At 36.3% G+C, this 21,629-nt stretch overlaps 1 protein-coding gene across 1 annotated transcript in view; it reads right to left on the bottom strand.

The window, feature by feature from the left end:
- Zfhx4 (zinc finger homeobox 4) overlaps window positions 1-21,629 on the bottom strand; it is a 156,368-nt gene that overhangs the window by 27,773 nt on the left and 106,966 nt on the right. The window contains exon 3 of the mRNA XM_041667514.1: window positions 4,919-4,987. Within this exon, the coding sequence (XP_041523448.1) occupies window positions 4,919-4,987 (69 nt within the window). The remainder of the gene's footprint in view (window positions 1-4,918; window positions 4,988-21,629) is intronic.

The following is a 21,629-nucleotide window of genomic DNA, read 5'->3' as shown; positions in this document are numbered from 1 at the left end:
CTTGTTTTTTTTCTCCCCCTCTCTATTTTCAGTTCTGCCTTTGAAGTAGGCAGGCAATTAGCTCTAATGCTCAAGCAATTCAGACCTGTTTTGTGGTTTCGAAGGCGAAAGCTGTTTATTACAGGTAGGCTCTTTGGAGCCATAAGAACTCTGCAAATTTTTAATCATGCAAAAAATAATCACAAGGTAATTTCTCCACACCATAAAATTCCATATAAGCCAGAATAAAAGGTCACTTTCATTCTCAAAGAGAGTTTTATAAATAAATTTGACATTCATTATATAAATAGGCTTTAGAGTCAAATGTAATGTGAAGAAACCACTCTCGCTAACAAACCTGTAGGCTAGGATTTTGGATGAGGAGGAGTGACTACATTCTAGCTTAAATACCGAATTTCCTCAATTGTAAAATGTCATAAGATACAAAATGTCTTCTAGGAAAATTATAGACAACATGTTAACGCATTAATAGAGCGCCATAGAACTGAGGAGAATAAATACTTTATGAGAAATTCTAAAACAAACAGGCTAGAGCAGTTCTCAATTTTATTGAACCTGTACTGCATTCCGTGCAATAGTAATAAAGAGCAGTATGGCTTTCCACAGCACTGCTGGGTGTACAGCCTATGCACTTTCAGTCTCCTCTAAAAGCAAAGAATTTGGAAAAGAAAATACTTATTTATATGCTGAATATGAGGGTGTATATCTACGTTAGCTTAAAATGAGTGAGCTTCCTCTAAAATTTCCCATATATCAGGACAAAGAAGTGGTATCTTCATTCTTAAATGTTTCAGTAGACTAGACTAGCAATGAAATGATGTGTTTTACTTTTACAGAAGTATTGCAGATGCATGGCCCAACTAACTTTGTCAAGCATTTTAAACATGCCTGAGATGGTGATCATAGGCTCCTTTACACCCACACATCAAACAGACTTAAAAGGTTTTGCGTGAGTAGCTTAGAATATTTTCATTTAATTATAAAAATGGAAAACCACAACCAATTTGTCCTATGATTTATAATGTAGAATTTCTAATTTCTTGCTCCATAGCAATTGACATGCTTTTAACGTGTGAAAGAAGAATAGCACAATTCATTCATTTCTTCGTATGTGTATTCTTGTGTGTGTGTTTGTGTGTGTGTGTGTGTGCTGTTTCTGAATGTATGCAGGTGCATAACAAGAAAGCAGAAGCCTGTAGAGATCAGAACAGGGCACTGGATCCCCAGGAACTGGAGTTATAGTTAGTTGTGGGTTGTTCTGTAGGTGTGGGAACCTAACCATGGTCTTCCACAACAGCAGTTGGCCCAGCCTTACACACTTCATCTTTAGTTGCCATGTAATAATTGTACATATGCATAAAATAGGATGTAGTGTTTTGATATATGAATAATAAGATAATTAATACTCATATAATGTGCAATGATAAAATCAGATTTATTAGAGTCTCTGTCTCCATAGCTATTTACAATTCTGTGTGTGTTGGGAACGCCTCTCTGGTTCTCCATAGAACAAAACCAAATGTTATCAATGATCACCACATTGTGCTGTAGAACATTAGAACTTACTCTTGTTTAATTCAAAAGGTTGAATTTAACCTTTCCTTCTACCCTTCCCGGTCTAATGATCACTTGCCCCTTACTTTTACTAGATAAACCAATTCAGCTTCCATTACATACTTTTCAAATCACGTGAAGAAGAAGCAGAGGACAGATAGTAACTCAGACATCTTCAGTCTGAGCATCTGCATTTGAAACACATACTTGGATGAGAATCCATCCTCTATGGCCTTCTTGTCCAGCATCTTCCCTTTGAACTCTGTCCTCTACCTGATGTGCCTACATCTAACTGCCTGATTAAATCCACCTCCTGTGGCCTTCATCACCTACAGAGAAAAATATCAATCTTTTGGCATAGCAAGGACATCTTCCAGACACCTGGTACTGATCTATGCTCCAGACTCATCTTTCTTTAAATGATCTTTAATAAACTGCTTGAAAACTGTATAGAGTTCTGGGTGTTAGAAGAGCCTGGAAGGTGTTTTAAACACACACTGTTGAGCCCAGCTGTAAAGTTCCTAATTTAAGCATGTTTAGCCTTGAGTGATGTCTGACTATGTCTGTGATAATGTCCTTTTCATGTGATGTTCCTGATCCAGGTTATATCCTGCAAGCCTTGTTTGTAATGGTCCTTCCTACTATTTATGTCCTCTAGTGTATCCTTATTTGAGGGAGTAAAACACTTTTCACTGGATAAATCTCCCCTTTTCCTTTGTGTCCAGCTTAGAAAACACCAGATTCAACATCTGGGAAAATCAATTGAAAATAACCCCTTCATAGGCTTCTTATGTGCTGACGTGCAAAAATCAATTAAAAGTGGTTCTTACCCAAACCATATATTTAAAAATGAGTGTCCTATTATATCACCACTATTATTCATTGTTTCCTTCTCCAACAATTTTTTCCTGAAATTTGAATTAAAATTAATGTTTCTGGGTGGATTTGTGGTTTTCTTTCTGTGTACTGATGTTAAATAACATTATATGTCAAAATTGGTTGTACATTATGTATTTACACTACAAGTAAATATTTTATGAGAGTAGAGATTTAAATATATAATATATATTTATATATGCAAGAATATTTAAGCAAACACATGCTTAAAGCACTTTGAGATGTCTCTGGGACATGGCAGACAAGAAGATAACGCTGACTAGAAACTGAACTAAGGAGATTACACTGGGAGAAAAAAAAGAGAAGTTCAGACATTACACAGTTCTTCTATTTCCCCTCAATAAAATTTAAAATAAACTTTTGCTTTTGTAATGTATTCTCAATTTGTTTTTTCTTTAAATTTTCTTTCTACTGAGTCACATTTTATTACATATCTTAAAAAAAAAAAAGAAAGTACCAAAAATATTAGAAGTTTGACTTCTCTTCATACCAAACACTCTTCTGGCAGTCACCAGTGAAAACAGAACACACTTCTTGTTCAGCAGATGTTAATGCCCCTTTATGCGTAATTCAGGTCTCATAAAATTTACTGTTTGGGGTCATGGTGTACCTCTCAGAGCATTCTATCTCAATCCCCTGTGTTGGAGCCTCTATCATTGTACAACCAAATACTGGAATATCTCCAGTCGCTTCTCTATCCCTGTCGTCTCTTTAGATAAACTCACTAAAACACATGGCATTAAATTGCCCCACTCTACACACATGTCTAAAATATATTCTAGATCAGGACTCAGCATCATGCTTAGCAAACCACATTCTATCTGGCCCATATTCACCAATTTAGTTTGCAATCTGAACATCAACCACAACAGGATTTGTTTTTTCTCCTCACACCGATATCCTCATCCAATTCATCTGCAAACTCTGTTTCTACTCATATTTAGTGAATACTAAATTGTAAATAAAGTCCATCTCTTCTATTGCTTGAACTTTTGCATTTTATTATTTTACTTAAGTTTACTATGACTGAACTAATTAGATTATGCCTAGTTTTGGGTGTGTCTTACACATCTGTTTTCCTTATTTATTACTCTTCCCCTGTGTTAGCCTTATTTAACTTCTTGTAATGAAGCCAATTTTTTCCCATCTTCATGGGGTAGTATACTCCCAAGTTTTTATTCATACCTCCCAATTTTCATAAGTCAGGACTTATCTCATCAGCCACTTCCTCACCAAATCCTCACCACTGCTTCTAAAATGATACCTTACCTTTTGCTCAAATGATAAGGTCCTGAGAGCCAGCGACCACTATCATCTCTTGGATTCCCATACAGTGTTTTGACTTGTAGGTCTGCAGTGAGGTCCAAGAATTTGCGTTCTTTTTTAATTGAGTATAATAAATTTATTTACCTGATATACTAATTTATTCAGTAAGAATTTTAATTAAAATACAGTTACAATAATTCACCTTCCCCTTTCCTCCCTCCAACCATATTCTTCCCTGTTCCCTATCAAATTCATGGTTTCTTTTTATTTCATTTTTACTGTAATATATAAATGGAAGATAATGTGTCTATTTAGTATTGTTTGTATATAGATGATCACTTGGAGAGCATTATAGAAAACTACAACTGATCAAAATGCATAGAAAACTGATCCTGGGGTTCCCTTCCCCAACAGATACATCTACACTATAACTCCTGTGCCTAAGGCTCAGGAAACATCAAAGAAAAGGGGATGGAAAAATTGTCAGATACAGAAGACCAGGCAATCTGCTGTGAGGCTGTGTATCCAGAAATGACAGAAAAGCTGCTCATGATACCTCAGCAATATGGCTGCCTAAATAATACCTGAACAAACACAGCAACAATAACTGTGCTAACATAAAAGGGGAATATCCGTGTGCTCCACGACTAAACAAAGAATCCTGGCAACAAAGGACTGCTGAGAGAATAAGCCTTCTGCAGGGATGAGCACCCCAATTGGTATCCAAACCAAACAATCAGTTTAGCAGTTTATTCTTACAATATCTTATGCTGTGTTCATACCATTTATACAGACTCAAAGTTAAGAAGCTCTTTTCTACAGATCACATACTTCATATCATTTACCACAGCTATTTGATTCTGAATATGTTTCCCTCTCATTTGCATAGATATGTTATTTCCCAGAAGGGTCTCTTATGCGTTACCCATACTGTGGAATGGTAATAATGGTCTACAAATGATATAACAATGGTACACCAAAGTCACACCTTTCAATTTTGCTGAGAACCTGACACTGCTCTACAAATTAAATCCATTTATATATTTCTAAAAATTGAATATGCCTAATCATGCTTTTAATTCATCTGTATAAGGAACTGAATAAAGCAGTTCTGTGGCACATTGTTTCCATAAATTAGGTGAATGACAGGTGCAGCTTATTTTTGACAAGAATAACTTATGAAAGGAACAGATATAATTACCTGAGGTTGCCCTCAACTGCTGCTCTGTAAGCTCTTCCTCACCCGTCCTGGCTCCCAAAGAGGAAGTTTCTGTAAAAGACATCAGTGTAATGAGTAAGCACATCATATCTAGGACATAACTATTATCACAAGAACCACAAGTATGGCTGCCACAGGAAATGAGCGCGAGGAGGGGCTTGCACGACTAGCACTCTTTACCTTCAAGTAAGCAGTGGCTGGAGAAATTAGATCAGGGAAGGATAGGCTGATATTTAAATCCTGGTGATCATCAAAGCACAGCAAATTGTAGTAGATGTGGACCTCCCAGACCCTGAATTTCCTTGTTTTTCAATGCTTGCAGCTATTCTGAGCAAAACAACTTGTTTTCCTGTGTTTGGAGCTGCTCTGAGGATGAGACCATCAGGAGTTACTGATGGCAGGGGAGTGGTTTCTGGTGGGTTTGACTGGGGTGTGGCTATCTCTTAAGGATCCCTATAAAAGCTGCCCTGGTGCACAATAAAAGGGGACATTTTAGGGGAATTCAAGGATGACCCATGTCCCCGTGTCTCTGTCTCTCTGTCTGTGTGTGTGTGTGTCAATCTCAGAACCTTGCCTGAGACTCGTGAATCATCATGTAGTGCATGTGCATAATGTAGCACTTCTCAAAAAGCGCAAAGAGCAGATTTGGTGTTGTACTTTACAGCAAATGCAACAGATTAGAAATTTATAAAAGCAGGAATAACTCATTTGAATTCTTAGCCTGTGATTGACCAAGGCTATGTATATATGACGATAAAGGCACTTTATATCTATAATGAGCATTCTCTTACTTACTAAGTAAGAGATAATTTGTATACTTACCAAGTATCCAAAAGAAAAACCTGGCTTATGACAACTGACGAAAGAGACCAAAGAAAGCCTCCTACACTTTAAAAGAAATCTAACTAACAAGTCTATCATTAGTAAATTCATATCTTTATTGGGCACCAGGGCAGAAATGGCACCAACCTACTGGCTTAGTAGCCTTTACTTCAAACATAAATAGCTATATTCATGTAATAAAGTTTTTTCATGTAATGTATTTTTTCTTTCTCTTGTCTCTTCTCTTTCATAGAGAAGCTCTTGCATGCTACCAGAAGAGAAAAGTAGTAATAAGTATCACTCAGCTACAAGCCTGTGATTTGAAACAGTGACCTACCTACAAGATATACTCTTGCAATAGTGGCACAAATATAATGGGAACAATCAATGCCCCTTTTAAAGTTGTATTTAAGGCCCATTTCATGAGATGGAACCCATAACTGACACTGGTAAAATGGACAAGAACCTGAGACAAGATAGGTTCTTGGCCCTAGAGGAAAATCTACTATCATTATTCTTCTAAGGGACATAGCAATAAAATGACTCCTAGTGACATACTTGTATACCCATAGATCAAAGTAGCATTCATCAGGGAAGTGTCTTTTTACATTATATGATAATTAACAAAGAGACTCATAACTGGAAAGCATGCATGGAGTGAGAGACTTTGGAGCACTCAGCTCTAAATGGGATGCCTTCATCAACATACCCATCCCCATGCCTTAAGTCTCAGGGGTCTATGTAGTAGAAGAGAAAGATTTTAAGAGCCAGAAGTAGTAGATGATGCCAAGAGGGAAAAATGCCTCTAAGACACAACAGAAGTAGTACTTTTATGAACTCTTAGAGACTATAACAGCACACATAACATTTGTACAAACCAGGCATATCTAAGGAAGGAGATAGGAAAATAAACACAATTCCCACACTAAAGCAAGAAGCTACATGACATTGATACTTGATACACTGATAAATGGGAAAGAGAAAATCTGTTTTCTCTAATAGAGTTTCTCTGAGCTTATCAACCCCACTCAAGGGCAGACCCCATACCCAGAAGTCAGCACAAAATGGACTTCATATTTTTATAGACATTTGTTGGGGGAAAGGTGGTAGTTTAATTCATTTCATTTGTTTGATTTGATATTTGTTTTCTGCTTTTATTTTGTTTTGGAGAAAGAACGTAAAGTTGGGTGAGTAGAGAGGTGGGGAACTTCTTTGAGGAGATAGGAGAAAGAAAATAATATGATGAAAATATGTGAAAACTTATTAAAACATTTTAAAGAAAGAAAAGGCTAGACTGACTCTAGATATTGCCTTCAATGTTTTTCCTTCTGAATCAGTTTTATCCTTCTCTTTTACAACATTACATGTCCTGTGCCTCTGTTGTGTGGCTTGCATTTTCCCTTTAAAGAACAGTGTTCTCCTCTACAACACCCCGTATACTGTAAACTCTTTTTTTTTCCAGTCTGACACTTCACTAACATTTCAACTGATAACATTTAATGATAATAAACTTTGAATAAAAACACATGGTTCCACCATTTTCTAGGCATGAGATCTCAGGAAAATTCTTTTCTTCTGTATGTCTTAATTCATTCCATTTAAAGCAAGGATATCACTATGTAAATAGTGGATAATTGTGGTGGTTTGAAAGAAAATGGCCTCCAAAGGGCATGGCACTGTTAGGAGTTACTATCTTGTAGGAACACATGTGGCCCTGTTGGAGGAAGTGTGTCACCGTGGAGATGGACTTTGAAGTAGGTTCAAGCCACACCAATGAAAGAGTTCATTTCCTGGTGCCTGCCTATCAAGACACAGAACTCTCAGCTCCTTCTCCAAGCACAATGTCTTCCTGCATGATGCCATGTTCCACCATGAGGCTAATGGACTAAACTTCTGAACTGTAAGCCAGCCTATTAAGTATTTTTCCTTTATAACAACTGCCATGCTCATGGTGTCTCTTCACAGCAATAGAAATCCCAACTAAGACAATACTCCTATGAGAAAATTCTTGATACAAATAAAGGGCAAAGAGCAATAGTCTTCAAAGTTAGAAAAAGTTAGATGCTATAAACTGTTTAAAGCTTTCACTTTACTCTTCATCTGCAAGTGGGAACTATGTTTGTCTAATATTTTTATTTAATAGCATCTCTGTTTGATCTGGAAGGCTTTAATTAAGCAAATAATTAACCTTGAAAATAGAAGTGCACACCCAGGCAATAATATTGTATTTACTAATTAGTTTATTTCCTGCTATTTTGAAGCCTTTTTCCTTTGGCAGTAACCTATTTTAACATAGCACAGTCATAATAACTTTGCAGAACTTCGCCCAAACATAAACAGAAAATAATTTTCTTATAATTATGTCTTAAATTAATCTTAAAAGGAAGGATTTATCCTCTGTACTTGCTCATAAGTTCTGGAGTGACTTCCAAATAGATCACAGTCTTGATAACCAGTCAACCTGTCATTCAAGAAGTCCACCTTTTTCCTCTTGGCTGAATAGCCTTAAGCCCTGGTCAACTTTGGTCTTTTGAATTTAAATGCCTATTTTGTTCTCCTACTTTTAACTTCCTATCCTTCTCTCAAAGCCAAAGCAAGTTCTCTGCACAGCCCAACAGTAACCAGTGCTTCAGCACTGGTTACAGAGAATGGTCATGGATGTTTGTAAGATCTGTATCTATTTCCCAGCATGCTATGAGTTCCTGAAAAGTAATTCTCCATCCTCCCATATCTCATGTAAGAACAGAGGATGATATAGCAAACTAAACAAACCAGAGTAGGCTCACTATAAGAAATTATAATCATTTCCCTTTGTCCAAATTATATCCAGCCCAGAAAATAATCCCTGTTTTTGAAGGCTATAGATCTTTGCCCTTTATTTGTAACAAGAATTTTCTCATAGGGATTATTTTCTTAGGTAGGGTTTCTATTGCTATGAAGAGACACCATGACCATGGCAACTATTATAAAGAAAAACATTTAATGGGCTGGCTTACAGTTCAGAGGTTTAGTCCATTAGCCTCATGGTGGGACATGGCGACATGCAGGACATTGTGCTTGGAGAACATATGTGTATCAGTATATAGTTAATATTATGTATATCAGTATATAAAAATAGTAAATGGAATCATGCTTTTCTAACAAAAATCAAACATAATAAGTCAATGACTTCTTACCCCCATGCCCACACACTATGCTGTAGCATATAAACTTGTTCAAAATAGTCAACAATGGTTCCAAATAAATTTCACAAACTGACTGCTACTTCTTAAAGATTAATACAAATTGGACAATGATAATTTTTGTGTACATGCATGATAAATAGTATATATGCTATGTGTATAGATGCAAGCATATAATTTTTGCAATAGAATCGAATCATAGAAGAAATTTTCAAACTGACTTTATAACTAAGAATATGGTGAATTAAACAAATTGGTAACTTTTCCTAGGTTATGAAATTAAAACCTCATAGAGTCTGGAAAAAGAACCCTGTCTGTTTAGTCACGAAACTGAAAAATATTTAAGTGATCCAGTTGTAGTAGTGCAATATTTGGAAACCAATAAAGATTTTCCTATGTATACTGAAGGCCAGAAACTAAGTGGAAAAGAACTAGAAAGAATGCTCACTGATCCTTTGAAAATTCCAATATTTCATAAAACATTTATGCTCATTTATTATAAAATGCAAATATTCTATAAGCAAATAATCTGTGCTATGCTATAATCATTTTACTTGAAATAAATGGGATATCAAAATAAAAGATATTAATCTCACAAATTAAATGCTGCATTTGTGCAATATGAGCCCTGCTACAGACACATTCTAAAGGAATGCAGTTCAGTGTGACCCTAAGTCAGCTTAGAGCTTCAATGGTGTTCTCCTTTATACAAGTGATACAAATATTTTAATAAAGGGGCTTTTAACTTATCAACAAACTGATTAATCTCCACTTTTCTGCCTGTTCAAAATGAAATGTTTAGAATTTCATAATGATACATAACATCTTGCAATATTTCACTTTAATAATTGCTCTGTAATAACAAACTGACTGCTGTTACCGGGATCTGTCACTTTGTGGATGATTTAATTAGATTACTAATTTGGGTCCTTTGTAGCAATATGACCTTTTGAATGCTGTTTAAAAATAATACCATTGACTTAGCTTATCTAAAATCCGGTTCTATCCTGTCAATTTGGTCGTGAGCATACATTTAAAAATGGAATCCAATTACTCTATTTTTATTAACACAATGTGGGAACAATCAGAAGAATTTTCCGTGGAATAGGGTATCGATCATGGAAACCAACATCATTGACAGTAAGAGTTCGTGAAGGATTTGCTTGGTACCATGTACCACGCATGAGGTTGTTTATCCGCATTTGGTCACAGTTGGCATGTGATGGAGCTGGGATTGGAAGCCTCTCAGCTTCATTTCAGTGTAGCTTTCTTAAGCACGATGTTAAACTAACTGATGCTTTTAATATCCCCAAGATAGTGTTTCTTTCAATTCTGCAATTAGTCCAACTGTTCACTTCAGCCTGTTTCCTTCAGTTCAACTCCTCCCTCAGGCTCACTGGGAGATTCCCACCTACTGACTTCTGAGAACGAATGTTCTTAGAGTTCTTTCTCCTTACTCTGCACATACATTTCCTCCCATAACTCTGTCCACCTCAGGAATCTCTTTTACCTTTCTTTTCTTTCCTTAAGACAAAGAATACCAAGAACCTGCCAGCGCTGAGTCATCACTTCCCAAAAGATTCTTTCTCCCTGCTTATTGGGGCAGCAGCAGCAACAACAACAACAAAATGTGGTCAATACAAAACTCATATCTTATGGACAGGAAAAGTTCTAGAATTTTTTTTTTCTATCGAAGCTAGATTCTTCTCTCAAAAAAAATGCATCCTGACCACAGTTCCCCTCCCTTCATTGCCCTGGTGCCCTCCATCTCTCCCCAGAGATTCATCCCCTCTTCATTTCCCTTCAGAAAAGAGGGTAGAGTTACAGCAATTATGCATTCTATACATGCATTAAATTGTCAGTGATAAGACTTATTAATAGAAAACCTACCTTATTTAAGCAAAATATGAAAGTTCATGACTTCAAAAGGGAATGGAGGATTGAATATTGAGTCAATAGGATCTACAGTAAATCATGGTTTTTAATTTCTTGCTGTGCTTCCTATAGAAATTATACGCTGTGTCATAGTTATGCATAGAGAAGAGAACAGTTTATTATATGAACAAGCATGTGTTCATACATGTAATTATGTATTTCAGTTCCACAAAAGGCACATTTTTAGAGTACACAGAAGGCCTATGGAATACATTACTGCAGATACCTGTTCTGTTCGTCTGCAAAACTTGGCTTTCTCATGCTCACACTCATTCACTAACACACTAAGCAGAAACATGTATCACTATTTTTAGCAAAAGGCTTGGCATTAAAAAGAAGATAGAAGCCAGAAAATAAGTAAACAGTAAGCCAATTGTTTTAACATAGAAATAATTTTATTTTTCTGTAGCCTACGGCGACACATCAAAATCCCTGCCGCTGTAGCGAGGAAAAATGTTCTCTTTTAATTCTGGAAGTAAAGCATTCCTAATATAGCACAAGTTTCAAACAGCCTTCACTCCACAACTCCTCTAGTCAACCCTTCTTCTCCCACTGTACTTTTGGAGATTCTCTGGCCTCTATCAGGGCCATGAAACTTGCTGTGCACGGGTTTGTTCCAAACTGTGAATACAAGAGAAGACAAGTGTAGACCTCGAGTATCCAAAAGATAGGTTAGCATTTGCTGGAGACAAGTCTGTTTCCAGACGTGTAACATGGATTTCCTTACCCAGTCCTCCCAGTAATCTGTCACAGAAGCCCTGCAGCTTGTAGGAAAGAGATGAAACATCAAAGCTCAGAGCATTTAAGTCATTTTTTCCAAAGGCGCAGAACAGAAGAGGGAGGGGTTTCGAGGAGACAGTCTGGTTCCAAAGCTCTGTCCTTCCCCCCTGGACAGTCTGCCTCCAGGCAGCCCCTAGGAGTCCTCAGCCAGGAAGCTTAAGAACTCATTTTTTTTTCCTTCCTAAAGACAGTACAAGCTTCTTCAAAGCAAATTCATCATAATAAGATTAGTATTTAGAAGATACATGAAATTCTACATTTATTATTACCATGGTCTTTCATTTTTCGAAACAGAACTTGGAGCATGCTAGGGCATTGCAAAAGTGCTCAGATGGAGTGTATAGTGAAAATGGTTTCAAGTGATCTCCTTCATCTTTTCCTTATGCACACTCAGAGCACTCTTCTAAAATGCTGAGCAACCCAGGAAAGCACCAAATGGTTTTGAGTAACTAAGCAATGCCATCTTTGGTGACATACCAGGCTTTCTCCTGAAAGATTCCTTCTAGGCCAAATCAAACTAAAGCATGCTGGACAGTGCTGTGTCAAATACCTGAATGGGCTTGGATTTGTTTTGTTTTGTTTTTGTTTTTGTTTTTTTCAGAAAACAAAACTTCTTTACTCTGTCATTTTTATTTTTATTGTATTTAAACCTTTATTCTTCTGTCATACATAACATCCCGACTGAAGTGTTTCCTAGATCTTCCTTGACCAGGAATATATTTTCCCTCCTGAGTCATTTCTAACCTCAGTAAAATGAGCTTCAGAGAAATTTACTAAGTTCTTAATATCAATTAGTTACAATAAACTACTCAGATATTTTCTTAATGTCTTAAGTGCTCTAATTGAAATACTTTTTCTTAAGTTTACTAGTTCCTACCTTTCCATGTGAGATTCTATTTTTGCTCAGTTGCTTAGGAAGCAGAAGATCAAGTGCCCATGAACACAATCTAAGCTTTATGCTTTGCTCCCATCTCTCGCAGCTGCCCGGTTACATTGATTTCAGTCTTTATGAAATTCATTGTAATGTCTATGTTCTACAAGGTACTTTAAATTTCACAGCAGCCTTTGCTGGCTTTGATCATTGCTCATCAACAGAGGAAATATCTCGGGTCCAAAAACTGCAATTTGATCTACCCCATACGAGTCTTTGTCCATGTCCAGAAATGGACTGTTAGTTTAGCTCTTTTCCTCTGACTTGTAGCTTGCTTTATTATTGTAAGAATTCTCCACAGTAGATCTACCCTATTATATTTTCATATGTAGAACGTGACATAGGTGATTCTAGACACAATATTATATAGCATGTCTCTAGAACACACACGAATTGCTTAACTGAGACTTTGTGCTCTTTGGCCAATGGCATCTTGCTCCTCCTTCCTCCCATTCCATCGCTGTCAACAGCTCGCTGAATGGTCCTACAAACCTTACTGCTTTTGATATCTTAATATGTCAGAAAAGTAGACCCGGACAATATTTATCTTTTTGCCATTGGCTTATTTCACTTAGCTTAATATCTTCAAAGTTCATCTATACTTTTTTTCAGAGTTAATTTTTAATTAATAAATGTCTTGACTTACTGGCCCATAGTCACTGAGTTCTCTCAGTATTTACATATTAGATCAAAGCCTCCTGGTATAACTTTCAATCAAAGGGAAAACAAATCGTCATCTGGTTGTCCCCTTATTTTTTTTTTCATGTAAAATATCGCTATTGCTCAAAATGCTTTGGAAGGTTTCTTATAAATGTGCCACTTGCCTTGAGGAAAATGTCATTTCTTTAGTTCAGACATTTATTTACGCTTAGAAACTTTGATAACATCTCTTGCATTTTTATCTTAAAGGTTTATGAAATGATAGTTGCTTCTTTCTGAGCAGGTATTTCTCATAAATTAATACAAATGTAGATGTTTTTATTATTATTGTCGAGGGAGTGGGGGTAATGCAGGTGCCACTGAGACCAGTGGAATCTGAGCCACTGGAGCTGGATTAACAGGCAGTTATGAGCCATCCAACATCAGGGCTGGAAAGAGAATGTGGGACTATTCAAGATCAATACATTTAACCACCAAGCAACTTCTTCAACTTTTTAAATGTATTTTCTCTCCTCTGAAATTTCTTATCTCCAAGATTTTATTTCAGTCATATTCATTAAGATATTTGAACATTCTTCTTTGTAACAACCACCCATGAAACTGCCGTGCACTCATGCTTTGCAGAGTCAGAGATTAGTCCTGTTGTTGAAGAGATGGTCACTTTTTATCCTGCTCAGATTCATTCTCTTTGCTTTAAACATTGAGCAAGCAAAGGTTAGTTGTCAATGATTGAAAACTGTCTATGTCTGCTAAAAACAACCTGGCTCCAAAAAGCCTATGTTGATCAAACAAGTATTTCATTAAGAAAATACTGACTACTCCTATGGACATGTTTGTACTGAGAGAAAATCTTGTGAATATAAGAACCAAATACACTGTGAATGTAAATTCCAGACCCACTGTTTTCTCACTATTTGACACTGACCAAATTAGTTCTCCCTCACCGACATTCAAGAATCGTGTCTGATCCTATAAATCTGGTCATAAACCCATAGCAGGGCAGATCACCTGGCCAGCTGGGAACGGAATGTTATTGTTTAGTTAAATTGAAGTAGTGTCAAGCAGATTTCTAAATGTTTGTTTATGCTAAAAGTCAAACTCTAAGTCTCAATCAGAAAAGCCTCTTCTTCTAGTCAATGATGGAGAATGGGGAAACTCATGAGCATTCTGGGAATAAGTGGTGGATAAATGCTCAGTTCTAAACAAGACATTTATAATTTCTACCATCCTCTTGAGGATGCATAGAACATTTTGGAAGAGGGGAAGAAAAGAATGTAAAAGTCAAAAGACAGAGAGAAGGGCTGCAAGGTATTGTCTTGTCATGGTACCTGTGTTGCAGTCCTGTACTCTTGAGAAACTCTGGTTGCTTACACTGGGTCTTCATAATGATAGGGCATTAACAATCAAAGATGGATAGAGGAGAGACTTGGTGCCCCTATCCCTTACTGCTGAACTATGTGCTACTGTCAAATTTATTGACAGATTTTTTTTTCCATTTATTTCCTTCAACTGTGTGCTCACTGGTGAGCCAGCCAGGCTACAGTGGACACTTCCAATGCAATAGTACACAGCTGGCCCTGGTTATTTGGTCACCAAACGAAATCAGAATTAATAAGCACTGGGAAGGGATTGGATTGAAGGAGGAGATTGGTAAGAACAGGGAGAGGATTAGAAACGGTTGGAGGAGAGAATAGTTGGAATATATTATTGACATGAATGAAACTGGTAGAAAAATTTAATCACCAAGATTTTCTAAAATACACTAAAGCTAAAAGCTAGAAATGACAAGTAGAGTTGGGGAGCTGAGTGAAGCACTGGAGGTGTAGTGCTTGCGTTCACCATAGTCTTCCTGTAGCTTAACTTGATCTGCAAAATGCAAGATACTAAACAAACAAATTAAATAGTTAATAACTTTACAATTTATATAACTTAGGTGGGAAGGCTTTTAGCATTACAACTATCTGTTATTTTATTGGTTCACATATGTTAGTGATGTTGCCCTTTATTTAAAATGCTCCTATTACTACTTTTGTCATTTATTTGTTAATTTGAGAAAGGATTTCAGTTTGTAGATCTGGCTAGCCTGGAATTTACTATTTAGACCTGGCTGGCCTTGAATTCACAGAGTTCTACTTGTCTCTGCCACCAAGTGCTCGGATTACAGGTGTGTCACACCCACCATGCCTGGCTATTACTACCTGTTTACCATTTTAGAAATACCAATTATTAACAAAACTATGCACTGCTATCAGAGAGTACACAGCTTGAAAATATTTTTGTTTTTTTTTTTTTGAGATCTTAAGCAAATTATACATTTTATAAGGAAAGCATTTCTTTTATCAGTGGGAAAGACCCTTCTCTTATCTTTAAGTTGGGGATAAGAATATCTCCTTTTTGAATACCATACATAACTAATTTAAGGGACTGTACCACTTTATATTAATCAAACAAACAAACAAAACATGTATAGTGTTTTCTGCACACTTAAAGCTTAAACACATGAACATAGAATTCATTGGTTTTAATTATTTTTCTATCTTGTGACTTACATAAAGTCATGAAATAAAATCTTCACGTGATTATATCAATTTCTCTTTTACAAAATTAAAAAAAATTTAAACTAATTTGTCACTAACATAAGATTCAAAGAGCACAAATTTTTCATGTTTTAGGATTTTTTGCATATCACCATATTAAAAAAGGTTGACTGTTCGTACTTAGAAGATGAGTATTTCACACACAGCATTTTCCCAGCAAGAAGGTAAATCCGGAGAGGAAAAGGTAGCATATCTTATGAAGAAGACCTCACCAGAATCAGAAATGAAAAATGCAATATTGAGACATGCTATGAATTTTTGAGACAACACTTGGGAATATCCATGAAATATTTATTTAATAAATCACTCCATCATTCATTCATTAGTGAGCAAGCAGATTGATGAGACTTGGCACGCTGCATTCTCTGGACTAGGTTAGCAGTAGAAAAAAAAATTGTTTCTGAAAAACAGTCAATTTATTTCCCTCTTGTCTGAGTGTGCATGTTGGCAAGGGGACCGTGGATCTTGGAAAAAATGAGATTTTTATGTAAGGTCACTATAAATATATTTTCATCTTTGGGGTGCTATTTGGAAGTGAAAGAGATAGACAGAAATCTTGTTGTAAATAAATAAATAGCAATGGAATATCTTCTGTATCTTCAATTTTACAGTTTCTAGAAGAGATTATGGAGAAAGGATAAAGACCTAGTCTACTAGAGAGAGTAGAGATACAAAGACATTCAAGATTGGAATAAAAGAGATGAGGCTGTTGGGTACATGCATTGGCCTATGAATGTAGATCTTTAATGAACATTTAAGTGGGAAGAAAAAAATCTCAAAGAGAAGTCTTAGTTAAAGGTATTTGGAAGCACTAATAAATAATGTCTGTGAAAGCCTAGGAATAATGGATGCAGTGTGGAAAATGACAACACAGGGTTAACACTTTAAGGGAAAAGAACGTTAATAAGTAATTGATGCTGGAGGATAAAAGATAGACAAGAAACAAATAGGTAAGCACAAGATCCTAGAAACCATTGACCAATGGGGAAGAACTCTTACAGAAGTTTAAGCCACAAACACAAAATTCCAAGTAAGTGTAGCTTTCACCTCTTATCAAAGACGTTCCTTTTTTCAGTTGACAGAGAGAATTGTAGAAAGCCACAGCTAATCAAAATGCAGAGAACAAGTGTAGGGTTTCCAGCTCAAGCTGATACATCTACAGTATAATTCCTCCTAAAATTCAGGGAACATGAGAGAAGAAGAGGTTATTAAGGTCAGAGGACCAGAAGGGGCTGTTGCTATGAGATAGTACCTGATACATAAAATAGGGAAGATTCACCAGGAAATCTCAAAAACATAGTTGCATAAACAAGATCCAGGAAATAACAACACTAGTTAACATTCCAGTGTGGATGGAGAACTCAAAACAGGCGCACCCCTAGATGAAGAGCTATCTACAATTAGTGATTGCTGAGAGCGGGAGAAATATTTGTCTCCAGAGACAAGCCCATAGATATGGCATCTAATTCCAAGAAGTCAATCTTAAATATATATAAACAACACTGAATTAACATAGAGAATTTGTGTGTGTGTGTGTGTGTGTGTGTGTGTGTGTGTGTGTGTGTGTGCTGCATGTGGAATGTGAAAAACATTGATGGAAGAAGAAGTGGGAGAAAGGAATTATGTGCATACAATACTCATGTATAAAATTCTCAAAATAAAAGTAAGACCACTGATGATAAAGTGAAAAGTATTGTATACTGTGAAGGAAGGAACTCATGACTCTTATAAAGGAGAAGAAGATAGGACTTGCCAGCAGTTTGATGAAGACAGACAGGGAATGAAAGGATCATGGATAAATACTAATATTTGTAGCTTAAGAAACAAGAATGGAAATTCTGTTTATTACCTTGTGGAAGAACTCAGGCAGAGTGTTTGGAAGCAAAGAAAGGTCGTAGAGTTATTGTTCTGAATATGTTTGGATTTGTAATGTTCTATTTACACATTCAAGTAAATGTAACACATAGGCAAGAGTGTGAAAATATATATATACACATAGAGATAGAAAAGACAAAGACAGAAATAGGATAGAAGTTGATGTATAAACACCATGTAAATCTGTGAAATAAGAGTGCATATTGTCCAGAGAATGAGACCAGAATTACAGTGTACAGTGCATTCCTCTACATGCAGAAATACTTGGCAATAGCAAAGTTCACCTTATCATGAAGAAGTGCTTTAGCATTCTCAACAAGGAGAATTACAGCCTTCAGGAAAAAAAAATTAAAACCTTATCTATTTTAGTCAGCTTTATCACTGTATATTTCTTATTTTTAATTTTCTGTAGTGAACACATCTTATTCATTATCTGAGGAGGAATGGGTCATGTACAGTCTCTCCTCCCCAGATAAGCATGGAACACTGAAAAGGCCTGAGAAAGAATGGAAGTAGGGAAACAAGGAAGAGGGAGAAGAAAAGAAAAGGGAAAGAAACAGGTTGGAGAAAAAAAGGGGAAGATTGGAGAAGAATTGGGTGGGGGGGGTTGGAAAAAGGGGAGGCTCGGAGAAGAAGGGGGAGGGTTGGAGAAGAAGGGAAGAAGGAAGAGGGTTGGAGAAAAGGGCGAGGGTTGGAGAAGTAGGGGATGGTTGGAGAAGAAAAGGGAGGATTGGAGAATAAAGGGAGGATTGGAGAAGAAGAAGGAGGGTTGGAGAAATAGGGGGAGGGTTGGAGAAGAAAGGGGATGGTTGGAGAAAAGGGGGAGGGTTGGAGAAGAAGAAGGTTGGAGAAGTAGGGGGATGTTGGAGAAGAAGGGGGAGGGTTGGAGAAATTAGGGAGAGGATTGGAGAAAAGGAGGATGATTGGAGAAGAAGGGCGAGTTGGAGAAGTAGCAGGGGCAAGGAGGGTTGGAGAAGAAGGGAGAGTGTTGGAGAAGAGGAGGAAGGTTGGAGAAGACAGGGTAGGGTTAGAGAGGGGGTGGTATCTATGCTAAAGTCAGAATAAATAACTTATGACTAAGAAAACAACTTTTTTCAAAAGATCAAAGCTTTTATAAATCTGAAACTTATAACTACAAATATTAGAGAGATATGGGGATCTAGTAAGTTTGCCTAGTTAATTTATGATCAGAATTCAAAAAAAGAACTGTGTTTCAGAAAATTAGAATCTTTATACTAAAAAAAGAAAAAATTTAAATATCGTTTTTCCTTGCTCTGTCATTTATAGAAACTATAAATAATATTTCTGATGTGGTAAATGACTTGAGCTAATATAAACTCATTTTTAAACAAAATTTAAATAATTTTTATATACTTTACATACCAACAAGTTTTTCCTCCATGCTCTCCTCTCATTTCCTCCTTTACCTCCCCCCCCCCATTCACTCCTTCTCTGAAAGACTCACTTTTGGGGAACTTTTAACAATATAATTGACAATAAGATCGAAAATGTATTTAATGAAAGAAGAGACATGGGAATAAATTGCACCTTACATAAAGCAAATCTTTTTGTAACTTCTACAAATGCCTCGCTCCTCTTAATCTGGATGTCACAGAAAACTTTATTATAACTAATATTCTCGAACTCTGTTTCCAGAGGATGAAAATAGGACCTTATACTTGCAAGGGTCGCGAGCATGTTGAGCTCTGCATGCCTTCGGAACACACACTGTGGCCTTTAAGAAGAACTAGTATTATAAAATTAGATTGCTAAGGAATTAGACTAAACACAACATGGTAGAAAATGTTTTTATTTGTTTGATCTCTGTTCCTTCACTTCTCCCATGATGCCTCTGAAAGGACTTCGCAATGCTTGCAGATTGGTGCTGGGTTATTCTGTCTTCCTTAGTGATCACATATAAGGTACTATGATGGTTCTGGGGTACAAATGTGATAGAATGGTTTGCATGTATCTCCATTTGATGGATCCATTACTTAAAGAGATGCTATATTGCTCAGAATTCCATTCATGCATCCTTTATATTTATTCATCCTCAGTGACAAAGGTAGGTTCAAGTACAAATAAGCTCTAAATGTAATAAATTAAACAGATCCTCTAAAACACTTTGTTCAAATTATCAAAATCTCATTAAACTCATAATTTAAACACTGAGCAAATTCGTGCTGGCTATAATAAAATACAGGGACAAGAGAGATGGCTCAGCAATTAAAAGCACTGGTTGCTCTTCCAAAGAACCCAGGTTAAATTACTGGCACCCAAATGGCAGTTCATAACTGTCTGTAACTCCAGTTCTAGGGGACCTGGCATCCTTACACTGACATGAAGACAAAAATACTAATATACTTAATGAATAAATAAATTGTTAAAGAAAAAACAGTAACTTTATGAGCATATATTTTCTACCTCTTCTATTGGTTGTTCCAAACACTGTGATTAAAGGGGCAAAAATACTTCCCCACATTTAGACCCACATAGTTAGAGATATTTCCTACAGCTACCATGTTTCCAAATGTTAGTGGAATCCTAGTCTTTTCCTTTGCTCCTATTCAAGACCTGTTCAGTCTATGGATTCATGTCTAATACATGTTTTATTACTAGTCTTTCAGTTCTACGTGTTGACTGGACTTCAATGAGCTCATTGCTTCCAATGAACTCAAAGCCTCTCCAAGTGATGCCAGTAAACCAATTTGTGTGTGTGTGTGTGTGTGTGAAAAGTGCATCAATTCTGTCCTCTTGAAAGCAGCTCACCTCCCTGAGAACAATAGATACTTTTCTGTCTCTACCCAAGCTCCTATGCTGTACTAAAAGTTATATATTTATCAGTCAAAAAGTCCTTCCAATCAAAAGATGATTATAGAATAACAGTATATACTATAATAAAATGGGATCTTTTAGTCACTTCATTTTAATTCTGATTCCGGTTAATTTTCCAAGTATTTGCCACAGATGGAAGTAGTTTATAGTATTTTCAAGGGTGTGAGTACTTGTACTCTTATTGGCATAGGCTAATGAAAAAGTCTGGTGGCTTAAAGGAATGTGACAGTTTTCTCAACAATCCACTCTCTTTAATCTCTCTCACAGTCACATTGTACAACTCACTTATCAAGCACATTTTCCCTCTTTCTGTGGCTCCTTGTGAGTGGGAAAGTGGTGTGCTTATAATTCTTTGAAGTTCACACACAGTTTTACTTTAAATAAAATTTGAGAGGATGAAATAAGAGAATATAATCATCACATAATGACAATGAAATCACCACACACACACACACACATACGACACACACACTGACCATGAGAATCACGGTCAAAGAAGATCTGACTGAATGCTGAAACAAACTATCGACTTAACTTTTAAATTTATGAACTATAATCATTTGGACACAAAAGCATCAGGAGTCAACATCACTCCTGTAAAAGGAAAGAAGAGTAACTGTAAAAATGACTGTTTTGGGCCAGGCTTGAAAAAAATAAAACTTAGGAGCAAACTCTTTCAATGCTCTCTCAGTTTCTGTTTTTTCTTTTTGAATAACTTCTTTCTTTTAAGCTAAGATACTGTTGGTAAAAAATGGTTTTAAAGTCCTTAAAATGAATGCATTTCCTGGTGAGTTCTAGAGCGCTACAATACTAGACTGTTCTACATTGTAGTTCTAGAGAGCTACAATACTAGACTATGCTGCATTATAGTTCTAGAGAGCTACATTTCTAAGCTACGCTGCATTATAGTTCTAGAGGGATAAAATGTTAGACTATTCTGGGTCATTAGTGCCCTGTTCTTTCATTTAACTTCAACTAAACTTCTTATGCTATTGTCTAATCTATCCCAATTTGCCTAAACCCTTTATTTCACATTTTTCCAAATGTTTGTTTATATCATACTAGAAAAAAGTACA

Source organism: Microtus oregoni, unplaced genomic scaffold, assembly GCF_018167655.1.
Source record: "Microtus oregoni isolate MIOR12 unplaced genomic scaffold, Mior012 000017F_ref0000208, whole genome shotgun sequence".
NCBI lineage: Eukaryota > Metazoa > Chordata > Mammalia > Rodentia > Cricetidae > Microtus > Microtus oregoni.
Note: the sequence above shows the minus strand (reverse complement) of the source record. Positions and strands in the feature narration are given on the sequence as shown.